At 42.6% G+C, this 17,467-nt stretch overlaps 1 protein-coding gene and 1 long non-coding RNA gene across 7 annotated transcripts in view; one reads left to right on the top strand and one right to left on the bottom strand.

The window, feature by feature from the left end:
* The window catches only part of RIN2 (Ras and Rab interactor 2), a 199,257-nt gene that overhangs the window by 134,506 nt on the left and 47,284 nt on the right, over positions 1 to 17,467 (top strand). For all 6 annotated transcript variants that reach the window (XM_077282804.1, XM_077282808.1, XM_077282805.1 and 3 more), the window contains one exon: positions 9,328 to 9,514. In XM_077282804.1, coding sequence (XP_077138919.1) covers positions 9,328 to 9,514 — 187 coding nt within the window. The remainder of the gene's footprint in view (positions 1 to 9,327; positions 9,515 to 17,467) is intronic.
* The window catches only part of LOC143804573 (uncharacterized), a 71,393-nt gene that overhangs the window by 28,822 nt on the left and 25,104 nt on the right, over positions 1 to 17,467 (bottom strand). Inside the window, exon 2 of the long non-coding RNA XR_013221057.1 lies at positions 13,383 to 13,506. This is a non-coding gene — a long non-coding RNA (uncharacterized LOC143804573). The remainder of the gene's footprint in view (positions 1 to 13,382; positions 13,507 to 17,467) is intronic.

Genomic DNA, 17,467 nt, shown 5'->3' with positions numbered 1-17,467 from the left:
CTGGACCCAACTGTATATACAAATATAACATATACGTATATTATATGGTTATTGTGGGGAACAACTTTATATTTCTTTAGTTCAGAAACTGATGCATGTCCTTCCTAGGATTAAAGTACCCATCCATAAATTCTGATGGACCAGTAAAGAGGAATACCCGGGATTTTTATGGCATGTCCAAAGGATATGCCAGAAATGATTGATAGGTCCCAGGCCTAGAGGCAGCATCTATCTCAGGGCCACATTTTTCACCACTGGGAGTTGGCTGCACATGCGTGGATCTGTCCATTTACCTGTCTGTGAGTTCCAAAATTGATAAGGTGGGACAGGCATATCCTGTGGGATATCCTGTTCAATGGGAATAACTTTTTTCCAGCCATAGATATTTAAGGGAAATTAACAAATTCTTCCCAAAAATGTATGATAGCTCTTGGTGCTTTCTCACATTATATAAAATATAAATAACTATGACTGCTCAAAAAAATAAATGAGGTGGTGGATGGTCTCCTGAGGGCTCTCCTTCCAGACCTGGACTAAAGCATCTGCCAACTCCTGGACAGTCTGTGGTGCAAAGTGACGGTGGATGGTGCGAGACATGATGTCCCAGAAGTGTTCAATCGGATTCAGGTCTGGGGAACGGGCAGGCCAGTCCATAGCTTCCAATCCTTCATCTTGCAGGAACTGCTGACACAATCCAGCCACATGAGGTCATTAGGAGGAACCCAGGGCCAACCGCACCAGCATATGGTCTCACAAGGGGTGAGGATCTCATCTCGGTACCTAATGGCAGTCAGGCTACCTCTGGTGAGCACATGGAGGGCTGTGCGGCCCTCCAAAGAAATGCCACCCCCACACCATTACTGACCCACTGCCAAACCGGTCATGCTGAAGGATGTTGCAGGCAGCAGATCTCTCTCCACGGCGTCTCCAGACTCTGTCACGTCTGTCACATGTGCTCAGTGTGAGCCTGCTTTCATCTGTGAAGAGCACAGGGCGCTAGTGGTGAATTTGCCAATCCTGGTGTTCTGTGGCAAATGCCAAGCATCCTGCACGGTGTTGGGCTGTGAGCACAACCCCCATCTGTGGACGTCGGGCACTCAGACCGTCCTCATGGAGTTGGTTTCTAACAGTTTGTGCAGACACATGCACATTTGTGGCCTGCTGGAGGTAATTTTGCAGGGCTCTGGCAGTGTTCCTCGTGTTCCTCCTTGCACAAAGGCGGAGGTAGCTGTCCTGCTGCTGGGTTGTTGCCCTCCTATGGCCCCTTCCACGTCTCCTGTACTGGCCTGTCTCTTGGTAGCGCCTTCAGCCTCTGGACACTACGCTGACACACAGCAAACCTTCTTGCCACAGTTCGCATTGATGTGCCATCCTGGATGAGCTGCACTACCTGAGCCACTTGTGTGAGTTGTAGAGCCCGTCTCATGCTACCACGAGTGAGAAAGCACAACCAACATTCAAAAGTGACCAAAACATCAGCCAGAAAGCATTGGTACTGAGATGTGGTCTGTGGTCCCCACCTGCAGAACCACTCCTTTATTGAGTGTCTTGATAATTGCCAATAATTTCCATCTGTTGTCTATTCCATTTGCACAACAGCATGTGAAATTGATTGTCAAACAGTGTTGCTTCCTAAGTGGACAGTTTGATTTCACAGAAGTTTGATTTATTTGGAGTTATATTTTTTTAATACTTTATTTTTTTGAGCAGTGTATATATAGTTGGAAGTTTGTCAAAAGGGGACAAAAAAGTCTGTGCACAACTCAGAATAGTATCACAGCAGGCAAAGGCGCAGTAGGGACCCCATGTACAGCGCAGTAGGGACCCCATGTACAGCGCAGTAGGGACCCCATGTACAGTGCAGTAGGGACCCCATGTACAGCGCAGTAGGGACCCCATGTACCTCTGTTTTGGCTGTGCCTCGGGTCATAGCATTACAGTGAATGACACTGGTAATGGCAACCTACTTTTGCAACCCTTCCTGTCTTTCATACTCAATGGAGGTAAGTTAATACTTATATTTAAAGTGCTGTTGGGCTCCTTCTACTTTAAGAAAAATCCATTTTATAGCGCCAACCACCAATAGCTTGAAGCTGGCATGCCGTCGTCGTTACCATACATAAAATCAGGTTTCATGTCGCTGTGGTCGGGCCAGCTGGCGATGACGTGAGAGCGGAGCTTTCCATTCTAATGTGTTTCCCAGATTCTCACTGATGTTCTAATTCTTTCCCCAGAAGTTGTGTCGCCAAAGCTGCATATTTCTAATTGTAAAGTTATACAGGATGTGCCAGTCTGTGGGATAAAGGAAGCGTTCTACAGACACAATGGTGACGCTCCACGTCACAGAGCGCAGTGTACAGGACATGTCAGTGTATACAAGTCCTCATACAAGGGCTTCTATACGGTAAATGCCTCCCATATGTACACTTCACGTAAGTGGCAGGAAACGTGTCAGATAACGAGGACAGAATAGCGGGACTTTCCTAATTGGTATCGAGCATTCAGTACACCTTCGGAATCTGCTTAAATACTGGATTTAAGGGGTTTTCCAAACCTCTGGATGTGGAATAGACTATCTGGGATATTTCATGGCAGAGATTCCGGTTTCCTTCCTGCACAGTACCTTGGTGTGGCTGTTTGTGTATGTTTAGTAGACATGGTCAGTCTAATCCTCCTGTGCATCCATCGGGCACTGCAGTGGAGCTTTATGACATCCTATACTCTGCGAATGGGAACCAGAAGTGGGAAGACACTAAACACATATAATATCCTGCTTGCAGGGACTCGCGGTGCCACAGCCCGGCCGCTTCTATTCTCAGATCTTTTCCGCTGCTAACTGAATGGAATCCCAACCTCAAATTAGAGATGAGGAGGTTTGTTTTTGTCATTTTGTGATGTTCTGCACACTTGGGAATGCATTCAGTACTTCTGATATATTCAGGGGAATAGAAACCCCTTCCCATGAAAGTGACTGCATAGTGAACATATCCTCACTTATTAGTATGGCTGTACTGTAGTGGGAGGGTGATAACATGAAGAAAAGTCATTGTGTCATATGCCTGGGATCACCGAAGAGGGGAACAGATAACTGTCGGACTGTTAACTTTGTTCCCATACACATCAGATCCCTTTCAGATGAAAGATCCTCTATCTCTCACCTATACACATGAATGCTCGGCTTTGTCAAGAGCTCCATTGTTCTATGTGAGAGATATAGTACAAAAGGATCCGGAAAATCAGGAGACATTATCTGTCAGGCAACATTAGTGAGATAGGAGATGACAGTTGGTGCTCTTAAGATTCTATGGAGAGGGGAGGAGGAGAGAGGTGCTCCTTGCAATTTGTTCCTACAGCTCCTATGTAGACCCATGTGTCTCTATGGTAACAGACAACAAACAAACCCAGTGCAGTCTGATTCTGCAGTGATATGTGCTTTCATCTGCCATTTTCATCTTCCTTACACACAGATAATATATAGGGAACACATTTCTATGAAAAAGCAATGTAGCAAAAAAAAACAAAACGATAATACAGTAAATTCAAATCATTACTTAAAGCACCCCTGTCATGTAAGGTGTTTGTTCAGAACAAGCTGTCGTGTATGTATGTGAAAAGTAGAACAATTTCTAACAATTACATACCTTGCAGCCTGCACTTCCCCCCCCCCCCCCCTCTGCAGGCTCTATCTCTTAATTTGTAGTTGTCTCAGAGCAGCTGGAAACTAGCTGCTAATTCTGTTCCCCACACATAGCACTCATAGACATGCATCCTTCTCTGTATCAATGTAGCACATGTTCACAAGAGGCATCAATATGAACTCTTATAAAGCAGTACTGTGCTGTGTAGCTGAGAATCCAGCTCTGATTAGATAAAACTCTACTTCAATGCAGGAACAGTCTGTGTGCCTGTGTCTCTTTGTTTTACTCTGCCGCTTATACCAGGGTCATAAGAGCAATAGTTCTCTAATGTGAGATAATTGACTCGATTACAGAAATGACACTCGACATTTTACTGTAATCACAATCTCTTGCATAAGACATTTGTATCACAGGTATGGAGAAGATGAACGACATCATTTCTCAATCTCAATTGTCTGTGTCCTTGTGAATGGGACTGTACTCACATGACATCCGAGTGCAGTCCGATGTTTCACACTCACCCATAGAGTTGTGTGGGTGCTTGTACTCCAAGTTGCAGAGACACTCGCAGTATGTTGTGATATTTTTTTTCTCATGGTGATTCGGCATGGGAAAAAAATAGCAAATCTGCACTACTCCATATTATAACATTGGTTCAAGTGCTATCCGATAAAACATTGGATAGCACTCCTCCAATGTATACGCCCCTGTGAGGGAGCCCTTGGGGTATGTGCTCATGATCAGTATTGAAAAGGTGTCAGCCCAACACCCTCATTACTAAGCTGATAAGTAAACACAAACACACAAATATACACAAATCTACACACTTTGTCACCAGCCTATGTAGGAGCCTTAACAGAAGGAACATACATAGGCTGTATCCAGACAGCAACTGTTAATTTTAAAGAAAAAAAAAATTGCCTGTGCTCCCGCGTAATTTTAATAACCAGCAGAGGGAAAGCCAATGGCTGGGGGCAGATGTTTATAGCCTGGGAAGTGGGTAATACCAATGGGGCTTCCCAGGCTATTAATATTAGCTCACAGCTGTAAACTTAGCCTTTACTCCCAGACTAAAAACATCAGCTCTCAGCCACTCCAGAAATGGCGCATCTATAAGATGCGCCATATTTGGTGCTTAGCCTCACTCTTCCCACTTGCCCTGTAGCGGTGGCAAGTGGGGTTCATATTGTGGGATTGATGTCACCTTTGTATTGTCAGGTGACATCAAGCCCACAGGTTAGTAATGGAGAGGTGTCTATAAGATAAATATCCATTAGTAACCTCATAGTGAAATTGTATAAAAGCATATACACCCAGGTTAAAGTCCTTTATATGAAATAATGACACAGACTCCTTTAATAATCTTAATTAAACCATATTCACCGGACGCTTAATCCACCGAAGCCAACGAGTCCTGCAACAAAAATAAAATAGTAAACCACAAAATTCCTCACCTGTCCACTGAGAAGATAATCCATAATGCGCCACGATGATCCTGATCACTTTGAGAGCAGTCAGATCAGTGATGTGACTGCTCTCAAAGACAGCCGGCGATACACTGACAGGAGGTAATCGCTCCGCAGTGTATCACTGAGCTGCCGTGAGAGAGGTCACCGGAGTTCATCAGCTGATCAGCTCCAGTGATATCCCTTATGGCACCACTGATGCGTGGGAAAAATTCTCACGCAGTGGTGCTGTAAGTGACAGTGCCGGAGCTGATGACAGTGGGAAGCACCATAGAAAGACGGTAAAACGCAAAACAAAAGCTCAGCAAATCCGCAAACATTTTTATACCTTTGTTTTTGCTGCGGATTTGACTGACTCAATTGGAGTAAGTGGGGGCGGAAATGCTGCAGAAACGCAAAAACAATTGACATGCTGCAGAAAAAACGCACTGCAAATACGCACGGAAATTTACTGATCATGTGCACAACACTTAAGGATTGTCATTGAATTACCTTGCATAAGGATTCCATTGCATCTTTGGACCATTTCCGGGTGGAAAAAAACGCCGCGAAAACACATAAAAAACGCACTGTGTGCACCTATGGGAGGTGGAGCCGCATATTCATGACTGTAATCGGCGGCCCCACTTGACCGCATACAGTAGAAGGTGCGGCCAGGACAGGAAGCAGCGACAGCCAACGAGGGAGCCGGGTGAGTATTTTCAGAACAGCGGGGGGGCGCACAGGGGGTGGGGACATGGAGCTTTATTTTAAACACGAAATACCACTAAAAAAATGGATTACCGGTATTCATATCTTCTTTACAGCAAACGCTGCTGCACAGAATATATGAATCGCGGCTTCAGCACGATGCAGGGGACAGCGCTAAACTTTAGCGCTGTCTCCTGCACGGTGCGTGTGGTACCCAGTGGGCACACGTGTGCCACACTGATGTGCCACAGAAACGCAGGGGCACACGGACACGGATAATTCCGGTACCGTTTTTTTCCGGTTCCGGACTTATCTGGACGTGTGAGACTGCCCTTATTAGGGATTTAAATATATGTTGCAAGTTCATACAGTTCATATTTATTATTCTGAATATTGTCCTTTAGAAGCAAGAAAAAATGGATATGGCTACGTTCACATTTGCGTTGTGCGCCGCAGCGTCGTCGCCGCAACGCACAACGCACACAAAAACGCAGTTGCGTTTTGAACAAAAAACGCAGCGTTTTGCGCCGCATGCGTTTTTTTTTGCATTGAGTCATTCTTCATCCCCCCCAAAGTCTAGACAATGTTTTGCATTTTTTATTGGAAAACGCATGCGTCGTACAACGCACCACGACGCAACTACTTGCGTCGTCTGCGTTGTCAATACAAGTTAATGGGAAAAAAGGCGCATTGACGACGCAAACACGACGCAAACACGACGCATGCGTTTTTTAAAAAGTCTGCGCCGCCCAAAAAATGCAACATGTTGCGTTTGCCGCGCCCTGACAGGTGCGCCCTAACGCCGCATGCGGCGTACAACGCACCAAAACGCATGACAACGCATGTACATGCGGCGCCATGCGGCCCCAATGTTAAAGATAGGGCCGCACGACGCATGCGTTTTGTTGCGGCGACGACGCTGCGGCGCACAACGCAAATGTGAACGTAGCCTAATAGAGAAAAACATGTTATGATATGAGATTTCCGAACAGAACTCCATGAGTCTGATGGCAGAATGCAGGCTGCCATTTAGGCTTTATTCACATCAGTATTTCTGATCAGTATTTCCTCAGTATATTTATGCCAAAACCAGGAATTTTGGCGTACAAACACTGCTGCAAAATACTGACCAATTACTGACTTGTGAATAAGCTCTTATGCCACTTCTATACTAGACTTATTGGATTGGTAAAGACCAGGAATAGGCCTAATGACTCCTCTGGAAAGACATTAAACATTATTTAATGTACACCTGTCCTGTAAAAAATAGTCCTGTTGCTCGTCTCCAACAATTAAAATTTCTTTTAGTGCATATACACGTCTAATATATTCAACAACTGTTCCAATTCTGATGCTCTGTAACTAATCAGCCATTATTTTTGAATGGTTGGTTGCTCCTCAGCATTCTGCAAGCACCATAGGTGCTGGAACTTACTTTTCTTTAATTTCTAGCTCCAGCCAATAGCCTAAGGTTTCTGCCATGAGCTGGAAATCTGCAGAAGCAGGAAAAAAAGACAACCGAAAAGATGCAAAAAGACAACCGAAAAGAAGCTGCAAAAGATGCTTCAGGAAAAAACTGCCACTGATCCTGAAGTGTCTTTTGCTTGAAAAAATTGTCAAGTACGCAGCTGTCTCGAAGACGTCGTCTGCATATACCTTTAGTAGCCACTACTTAGGAGTCAAAAAAGTTTAAGTTGTGGTAGTTTCAAAGTGATTTGCAGATTGCCTATGTATCACATTATCTATCAAATCAGATTAGTCACTTTTAATTCACATAATGTAAGTGTGCATCTTGGCATAGGGGGTGTATTTAGCAGGCTCAGTAGCAGAGCCTGCACCGTACCTGGTTGATGTACGCTGTGCTACAAAGCCCGCATCGGAGCGACCTCGGATTGCTGCTGTTTAGATCATTTAAATGCAGTTGTCAGTCACTGACAGTAGCGTAAAGGGTGAGATTGCTGATGCGTAATTTGACCAAATGCTGAAATAATGCAGAGTATAGTATAATCATAGGCTCAAGTCCCCTGCAAGGAATAAAAAAAAGTTTAAATAATCATTTAAATCACCTCTTTTCTCAGTTACAAAATAATAAAATAAGCATATTTGGTATCATTTGTCATGTACATAAAAGTCCAATTTATCCAAATATAAAATTATACTCCAAAAATAAATAAAAATTGATACACCAGAATTGCTGTTTTTGGTTGCCACACTTCCACTAAGAATGCAATAAAAAGTGATCAAAACATCGTGTGTACCCCAAACTGCTATTGATAAAAATGTCAGCTCAGCATGTACAAAATAAACTCACACGCAGCTCCATTTATTTAAAATTAAAGGCATCTTAGAAAATGCTGACACAAGCCCACATTTTTATTTTTTTTTTACAAAGTTCTACATAGTGTTTTTTACCGCTAAATTAAAATTAAAAAACTTTTAAGTTTTGTAGCTTGGTAGCCACAAAGTCATACTAACCTGAAGAATCATAATGCCAGGTCATTTTACCATATAATGAATGCCTTAAAAACACCCAAAAAATAATGGTGGAATTGTTTTTTTTCTTCAATAATTTACCCTACTTGAAGTTTTTACATTGTAAAGTGAACAGTGTCATTCAAAACGGCAACTTTTCCCGCCTAAAACCACCCTTAAATAAAAAAACACGTTATGGCTCTTGGAAGAAGGGGAACAAAAAACAAAAATAGAAAATTGTTGTGTCATGAAGGGCTTAACTGGCCCTTAATCACAGTGATCTTTTAAAAATGGATGATGTGCAAAAGTTTACTTGCAAAAACACAAAGTTTAAATGATTCCATTTCCACAAGGGAGATGATCAGTGTGTCCACTAGGTGGAGGTAGACAGCCGGATAAGTTATTGCCTGCCAAGCCGTGAGTGCGCTCTGTGCAGCCGGGTTGGCAGCTTCTGCACAAGATTCAATCCTTTCTGTCTGATTCCTGCCTGCGGATGTTTTCCCTATTTTAAGGACACTCACCCACTCTTATGGTATCACATCTTGGCAGTGCTCTGGAATGTGCACTTGTTCAGACAACAACACCCAAATAAAACATTCATCTATAAAGAACACATTAGGCTTACTGGGCGCATATGCAAATAGTCTGGGGTAAAGGGGTAAAAGCTAAATCCATTAAAGACCATGAAAACGAACCTTAGACCTGATTAGTGCTGCCCGGACCACAAGCAGGGTGAATCCGACATTACAAACCAATAACTCATTGCTGCACATTAATGTCAAGGACTCAGCTAAAATGATGGAATAAAGCGTGCTCTCCATTGCCAAAATATTAAAACACCAACTGACAGCAGATCAAGTCCAGATCAAATGTAGGAAACCGCAGAATTTGCTCCAATGCCAAGTCCTTTTTCTGTCTGGCATCGGACCTGCAGTAATACATTGTGATGAACCCCACCCTGGTTAGATTAGATGGGGAGTCAGGAATACAAACCTGGGTGTAATAGTCATAGAAGAAGAACCCCAGAGACAAACTTGAATGTGTGCTATTTCTTTACACAGCATTGAAAAGGAGATGGAGAAGAACGTACTGGTCGAAAAGAAAGCTTTCCTCCGGGACTCAGGGTATGAAAGCGTTGCCTACAAGCCCAGCATCTTGGATAAACTTCTCCACACTCATCCCGTGTGGCTTCAACTTGGTCTGAGCGATGACAAGGTCCAAGACGTCCTCCAAGATCAGCCTCCTGGGGTACGTGCAGGTCCATGGTAATTCTGCTGATCATCCTTATACTATAGACCTCTTAGAGACACAATGAGGAGGTTTATCATCACATTTATTATTACAAATGGCTTCTTATTCATCTGGGAAGAGCTTTTCTTGTGCCACGTTCAGACCCATGATTGTAACACTGTATATGGAGATGGGGGTATTCACAAATCATCAGCGACCATAACAAAACAAAAATGGGATCTATTTCCTCCTAAGAACTCTGCCAAAATGATCTCCTCTGCAGGCCAAGAAAGGGAGTGATGTGTGACTGATGGCTAGATAGACTTCCGGACTTCTTATATAATGTCCACCATTATGATTTACTTCCTAAAAAGGGAGTTGATTAATCTTATAATATATCTGAAAGGTGCTTGGAGCTTTATTAGCCTGATACAGAGAGCAATTGCAAACATCTCTTGCTTTCCTAAACAAGGGTGTGAGTGATATATAGGTTTTCGGCAGTGTGCTGGCACCACTAGGGGGAGCTAACAGCACGTGGATTTATACAACTAGTATTAATTTCAGAAGGACCTGTAAAGAGCTTATAGGGGCCCCTAGGGGCAAAAGCAGGAAAACATATCGAGTGCATCAGCAAGCTGTTTAGTGTAGGCCTTGTTCCCCTAGGGTTCTCTAAGCAGCCACATGGCAATCCAGTCTGATATACAAAATGTAGCTTGTTCATAGTGGGAACATGAAGTCTAGTCTGTGCATTGATAAAATACCAGGAGTAGAGCAATCAAGAAGACTGGTTTAAAGCATTTAAGTGCTCAAACCGGACCTTTTACCACATTTTTTATGTTGAACTGGACAAAGGAGGTAATAGTTATATAAATATCAAAAGCCTGATCGTCACTTTCAATACAGGTGCATACTAAGAGTAGCCATCTCCATACATAACCAATAAATAAAGCTGCACTCTGTAGCGCTATAACATGGAATATATGACATGTGCATTGCATTACTGCTGTAGAAAATATTAAAAGACACTTAGAGCATAAATTGGCCAATTCATGCATGCCCAGCAGCCAGTGACAAGGCGATCCTCTTTTGCTGGGAACCTATCCTAACGTGATTCCTCTCCTGGGCTTATTGCCTACATTTATATAGGTAGGTAGGATCCTGCTGTGATTAAAACCACCACGGGCTGATAAGTGCAGTGCCCGGTCAGAGGAATCACATTAGGATAGGTTTCCATATTTACATGCTATAGCGTTACAGAGTGCAACTTTATTTGATAGGTTGTAATAGTGGTAAATAATAAAATTGTTTTTTTTTGCTTTTTTGTTGTGCAGATAATATCAATCAAAGTATTTGGTCGTAATGAGTTAATTTTCGGTAAGTCAAAGTGGACTTATTAGATAGTTTTCACTGGGGGCATGTACTTCTTCTCCCTGTATGATGACCAGTCATAAGCGGACAGCAAAATTCAAAGGAAAGAACACTTTCACATTGTAGCTCACAACAGCGTTCTCAGTGTGTGAGATTTAATACAGCCCTGATCTCCTGGTCTAGCCTGCATGAGTCAGTGTGGGGAGGAGCAGTACAGCTGAGTTTAGCTGTGTCACATTTCAAACTCTTCTATCAGCTCTCCTGATTATAGAGTGGGTCAGTAATCACACTTCTTTCTAACACACTGAGAAACCGGCTCTCAGCTATGATGGGGCCGTGTTCTTCTTTTTTGCTTTGAGGGTTGTTGCCTGCTTATGATTGGTCAACATCATACAAGGGGAAGACGTACACGTCACCAGTGAAAACTGTATGATAACACCCACTTAGGAAAATAGAAAAAATTGGAGTCCGGCTCAACAGGACTGGATTTTTTTATTTTTCAAAAGAAAATATAGTGCATACAAAAGAAAAATGTACATGGTCGACATGGCCCAGTCGACGCGTTTCGACTACACTAGGCATTCTTACTCATGAGTCATACAGTATATGCACTATATTTTCTTTTGAAAAAGAAACGGAAAATCCAGTCCTGTTGAGCCGGACTCCAATTTTTTCTATTTTCCTTGATGTGAGGCCAGGGCGAGGTTGGTGTCTGAGGCCCAGGTGGATGAGCATAGAGCAACTGGGTGAGCTGGAATCAAGTGTCTATAACACCCAGTTAGACTTAAAAAAAAATTGACTCATTAGGTACCTAATGCTTTGATTGCTCATATCTCCACAATGGAGAGGTAAATTTATAAAGAAAAACATTTTATTCCACTTTGCAGTAACTATTGCATCGTCTGTCCAGTTCAACATGAAAAGTATGCTGGAAGGTCCTCTTTAAGAGATAAAGGAGATAGCCATTGTACATAGAATCTGATGGAACATATCACAGACAGCTCGGTGTGGATAGAGGAGTTCTCTGCTCTTTTGAAGAGTTTTCGGAGTATTCTGTTCCAGTTGAAGCGTGTTCAGTTTCTGTGCTAAGCATATATGCCGCCTCCTAGAGCCAACTTCTGTGGTTCTGCACCTGCTACTTGCGAATGTTAGCAATTTGGAGAATACAATGGAACATTATTAAAAGTGAGAATTCCCTCTGGATGGACTTTATGACATTTTCGGCCCTGGACAGCTGCAGCCGTTGCACTGCACGCACAATATCAGCTGGCTGCTCTATTTATAAGAGAAGCAAGGGTCTCCCCGGAGGCTCTGCACCTTCCCAACGTGCCCAGAGTCCCGGAGACCTCGGCATAGAAGGTGATCCTGTTTGTGAACTTCGGTCGAACCTGTGAGGATGGATGTTGTGGGCTGAAGTTGTGCTGAGCTGTTGAGGGTAGAATTGAGCTTGGCTCGCGTTACTCCTGGAGCGCTCTGGATTGGGCTGGACTCCTGCCATACATTTCTTCTCTCAAGGAAATTTCCACCCTTTTGATAGAAGTTTTGCTCCATTATTATTCATTTAATCAGGAGTATACTGAGCTTTTCCCATACCCACAGGTAATTCCTAAAACATATCAATGTTACCTACTTACTGTTATGGCCGTAAGGGGGCAGTCAGACCGCCGTATAAATCAGACCGCAGTGCTCGGCTGGCCATGGCTCTCCCGACCTGTAGAGAAATATATGACGCTCTCACGCTCGGGACAATCACCGGTGAGTCCGTGCTTTGTGATCCAACCTCGGTCCGATTTATACAGGTGTCTGACTGCACCCTAAGTGTCAGGTATAAAACAAACCTTTTGTTATGTGCTTTGTGTCTCTGCATTTCTCTACAGTATTTCTGTAAAAAGGTTCATCTCTATGTTCCTTGCTTGACTAGGACTTGCTCCATCCTGTGAATGTCACATAGCACTGAGCGCCCTTCCATGGAAGATTTTCTTTAAGTTTAAATCTGATCTGTCACCAGATTTCAGAGTTCGCAAACTCTATACATTGCATAGATAATTCACTATGTTCTCGACCCAAAGTAGAAAATGATCCCAAAACGTGGTACTTTAAGATTAAAATATAATTTTTATTGATTAGACAATTAAAAAACATGCAAATTGAAATAGTGCTAGATCCAATGAAAGAGGGAACTACGATAAATGCCATGGGGTGTTCCAATTCAATGACCACAAATGAGGTAGAAGTAAGACAATATATAAATTTGTATAAAGTGCAAAGTGTACTAAAAAACAGTTCTTGAGTGTGTGTAATCCATACAATATGAATTAAATATTGGGAACAAATCCTTAAAAATACATCATGTGCCTATTTTAGTAATGGCTATACTGATGTGCTTGTCAGCAAGTGGATAACTGAGACAAATGTCATGTTCCTTAATAAGTCTAATGCTACCACTGTATACACATATTAGCTGCACCAATATAATAACATTGCCTAAATTGGTTAGTACCGAAATGGCATAATGTACCTGATTTTGGCCACGTGGAAATCCCCCGGCGTCCCTCTGCCCCGACGCGCGTTTCGCTATGCTTCTTCTGGGGGGCATGCCGGTTTAAATACTGAGGGCTACGGTGCTGATAGGACGAGGGGATCTATGTGAAAAAGGAAAAGAAAAAGCAGTTCCTTAATTAGTGATGCGTGCGCCGGTGCAGTAATATCCCCGCTGTGCTGATGTAATGCAAAAGCAAGTGCGAGGTATGGAGTGCATCGGCGCATGCGTCGTTCAGTCAGACTCGTGCCACCAATAGGGGAACAGTTCGCGGTCACATGGGTGGGAGAGCCAGGTCATCTAGTAAGATGACGTAGGCACATCGCTATAACCCAACCAAGTCTGTGATCAGCGCATGCGCACCGCTCCCATTGGTAATGATATATTAATGTATGAAACTCCATATGGGTTTGCTAAAAAGGGACTGTACAGACGAAACCATAAGTGCTAAATCGCCAAAGTGCTATGTGCTGTAAAAAGTGCTGTAGTGCAATTTATGAGAAATGGACTAATTGGAGTGTATATTATAAAGAAAAAGACTAAGGAAAAAATAAGAGGGGTGAAGGGAGAAAATACTGGTGCTGAGCTAGTGATATTAATGTGAATATGGACAACTAATAATATGAGAATAACTAATAGTGAAATTATAATACAAAATGAAAGACTTTATTAGTCCAATAAGTAGATGAATAAATTCGGTGGCTCATAATGACCCCGCAGGGGTAGTGATAAATGTGATTGTATTGGATATGTGTGCAAAAAGTTAACACCTAATGTTAAACATTTGTAAGTAAAATAACAAAGTAAAATATAAACATGAAGATAAAAATAAATCAGTCTTGGGTCCCATATAATAAAATAATAATCAAATCCTCGCCATGGATGATTCGAATCAGCTGTATTCTGATTTCCCCAGCAAAAGTCCAGCCGCTCAAAGTCCTGATTATTCGTATTCTGATTTTTCAAAAGTGGAATTAATATTCCAATTTTACACAGGGTGTCAGATCCCCTGATAGCCACCACCGGGACACGACCATCCCTCACCCGACCGGAACACAAACTTCATCTCTATGGATAAGTCTAGTAGACCTGAGGATGCTGGTGTAAATACTGTAAAAATCCATATCAGAATGGTAATGCAATCCTGATTTTAGGATGAGTACAGAATGAAACCTCTCATAACTCTGAGTGTATTCAGTCTCTGCTCACCCAGCCTGACTGACAAATGCATCTTGTCCTGAGCAGTGTGAGATCTCCGCAGCAGCAGGGAGGAGGGACATTGTAGAGCTGTCAACCAGGCTAGGTGGCAGAGATTAAGTTAAACTTTCAGAACTGTTCTGACATGGATTTCCAAGGTAAATACACCAGCCTGGTGTATTTGAAGTCCACACATTCTGTTTGATGGTAAATGCAGTTTATACTGTAAAACCTGGTGACAGATTCATTATAAACTAGAACTATGCCAATTGTTGCAGTAGTGAATAGACATGTTGGCATGTGGGTCACTGCGGTACGTGCGCTGCTTTATCTTGCATGCACAAGCTAGCTGTCTGGCGGTGCTCCAGCCTCAACAGTCACAAGTGTACATGACTGTATGGAAAAAGCAACTTTATCAGCGGGTGTTTTCCTGGTATTTCTGCATTGATGTATTAATATGATGACTCTTGTACAAACTAGAATCCAAACTCTGTCTATGAGATATAGTAGAGATACCAATCCTTTTAGAACTTCTGAACCACATTCAACTTTAAGTGACAGCCGGAAGCCACGCTTAAGTCACTAATATTACAATCCTTTATATGGAGGAAATAAGGGCATTTTATTTTTTAGATACCTAAGTGTAAGTATGTGCAGAAAGTATGGTAAAAGCTCATGGCTTCTATGATTAGCCTCACAGTGGGGGGTTGTGAACCTTATCGTGCTCCCGACATTTGTTGGTGACCTTTCAGATATCAAGGATGCAAAATGTAGGATGACTAACTTCTTTACTTTAAAGGGAACTTGTCACCAGGTTTGGCCGATAAGAGCTACGGCCACCCCCTTTCAGGGATTATCTACAGCATTCTATATTGCTGTATATAAGCCCGATATGACCTGAAATTTTTTTTTATTATTCTCACCTGTGGGGCGGTCCGGTCCAAGGGGTGTCGCTCTTCTTGGTCCAGCACCACGCATCTTCTTACGATCCCCGTGTTCCCACTTCATGTGGATGACGCATCCCTTCGTCATCCACACAGTCTCCCCGGCATCGCGCTCCTGCGCAGGCGTACTTATCTGTCCTGTTGAGGGAAGAGCAAAGTACTGCAGTGTGGCAGACGCTGGGCCTCTCTGACCTTTCCCAGCACCTACGCACTGCAGTACTTTTCTCTTCCCTCAACAGGGCAGACAAATACGCCTGCGCAGGAGCGCGATGCCGGGGAGACTGTGTGGATGACGCAGATGAAGCAAGCAGGAGGGCGGCATCACAAGAAGATGGGAGGTGCCGGATCAGGACCTGTGACACCCATCGGACCAGACCGCCCCCCAGGTAAGTATAATAAAAGTTATTTTTCTTCTCTTAGAGGTCGGATCGGGGGCTTATATACAGAAATATAGAATGCTGTAGATAAGCCCTGAAAGGGGTTGGCCGTAGCTCGTATCTGTCAAACCTGGTGACAGGTTCCCTTTAAGTAAGCTGTTTTTTGTATAAACTTATAATATGTTTGATAGTGATATTGGTGCTGGTCCGCCAGTAACATTATGTCATGACCCTAATGTGTCATTCCTTAACTCTTCTCTAAGCCCAACATATTGCCAAATGTCATCGTTATCTGAATCTTTTGCACCTGTGCGACGCTTAAAGGGGTATTCCCATGTCCAAGATGCTAACCCAATATATAGTAGGTGTAATGATTACAATATTCGTATACACCTCCAATTAGAAATGTAGTATAGTTTTTCTGATTCACTGTCTCTTTCCTCATTTGCAGGACCTTGCGTATCCATGGTTACGACCACCTATATAGTCACAGCTACTTGCTAGTGGTCGTAACTATGGATACCTAAAGTCCTGTAATGTCTGCACATGAGGAAAGAGACATAGCAAATCAGAAAAACTATACTGCATTTCTAATTGGAGGTATTTGCCAATATTATTATTATTACACCTACTACTTATCGGGATAGGATCTTGCAAATGGGAATATCCGTTTAATTATGGATAGAAAATACAGGGTGGGCCATTTACTGTATAACAGTACTGCACAGTCACATATGAGGTATTTCTAAGTTCAGCAGAAATTGAGTGAGAAATTTTGATGCCATCTTTACCCATTTACCCTTGTGAAAATGTAAAATCTGGGGCTAACACTAAATTTTTGTGGTAAAAATGTAATTACCTTATATACTCGAGTATAAGCCGACCCGAGTATAAGCCACCCCCCTAATTTTGCCCCAAAAAACTGGGAAAACTTAATGACTCGAGTATAAGCCTAGGGTGGGAAATGCAGTAGCTACCGGTAAATGTCAAAAATAAAAATAGATACCAATAAAAGTAAAATTAATTGAGACATCAGTAGGTTAAGTGTTTTTGAATATCCATATTGAATCAGGAGCCCCATACAATGCTCCATACAGTTCATGATGGGCCCCACAAGATGCTCCATATTAAAATACACCCTATATAATGCTCCATATACAAATGTGCCACAAATAATGCTCCATGCAGTTCATTATGGCCCCATAAGATGATCCATATACAAATATGCCCCATATAATGCTCCATGCAGTTCATTATGGCCCCATAAGATGATCCATATACAAATATGCCCCATATAATGCTCCATACAGTTCATTATGGCCCCATAAGATGCTCCATATACAAGTGTACCACATATAATGCTCCATGCAGTTCATTATGGCCCCATAATATGCTCCATATACAAATATGCCTCATATAATGCTCCATACAGTTCATTATGGCCCCATAGATGCTCCATATACAAATATGCCCCCTATAATGCTCCATACAGTTCATTATGGCCCCATAGATGCTCCATATACAAATATGCCCCATATAATGCTAC

This window comes from Ranitomeya variabilis, chromosome 2 (assembly GCF_051348905.1).
Source record: "Ranitomeya variabilis isolate aRanVar5 chromosome 2, aRanVar5.hap1, whole genome shotgun sequence".
NCBI lineage: Eukaryota > Metazoa > Chordata > Amphibia > Anura > Dendrobatidae > Ranitomeya > Ranitomeya variabilis.
The sequence above is the reverse complement of the archived record's forward strand: the minus strand, read 5'-3'. Positions and strand labels throughout refer to the sequence as shown.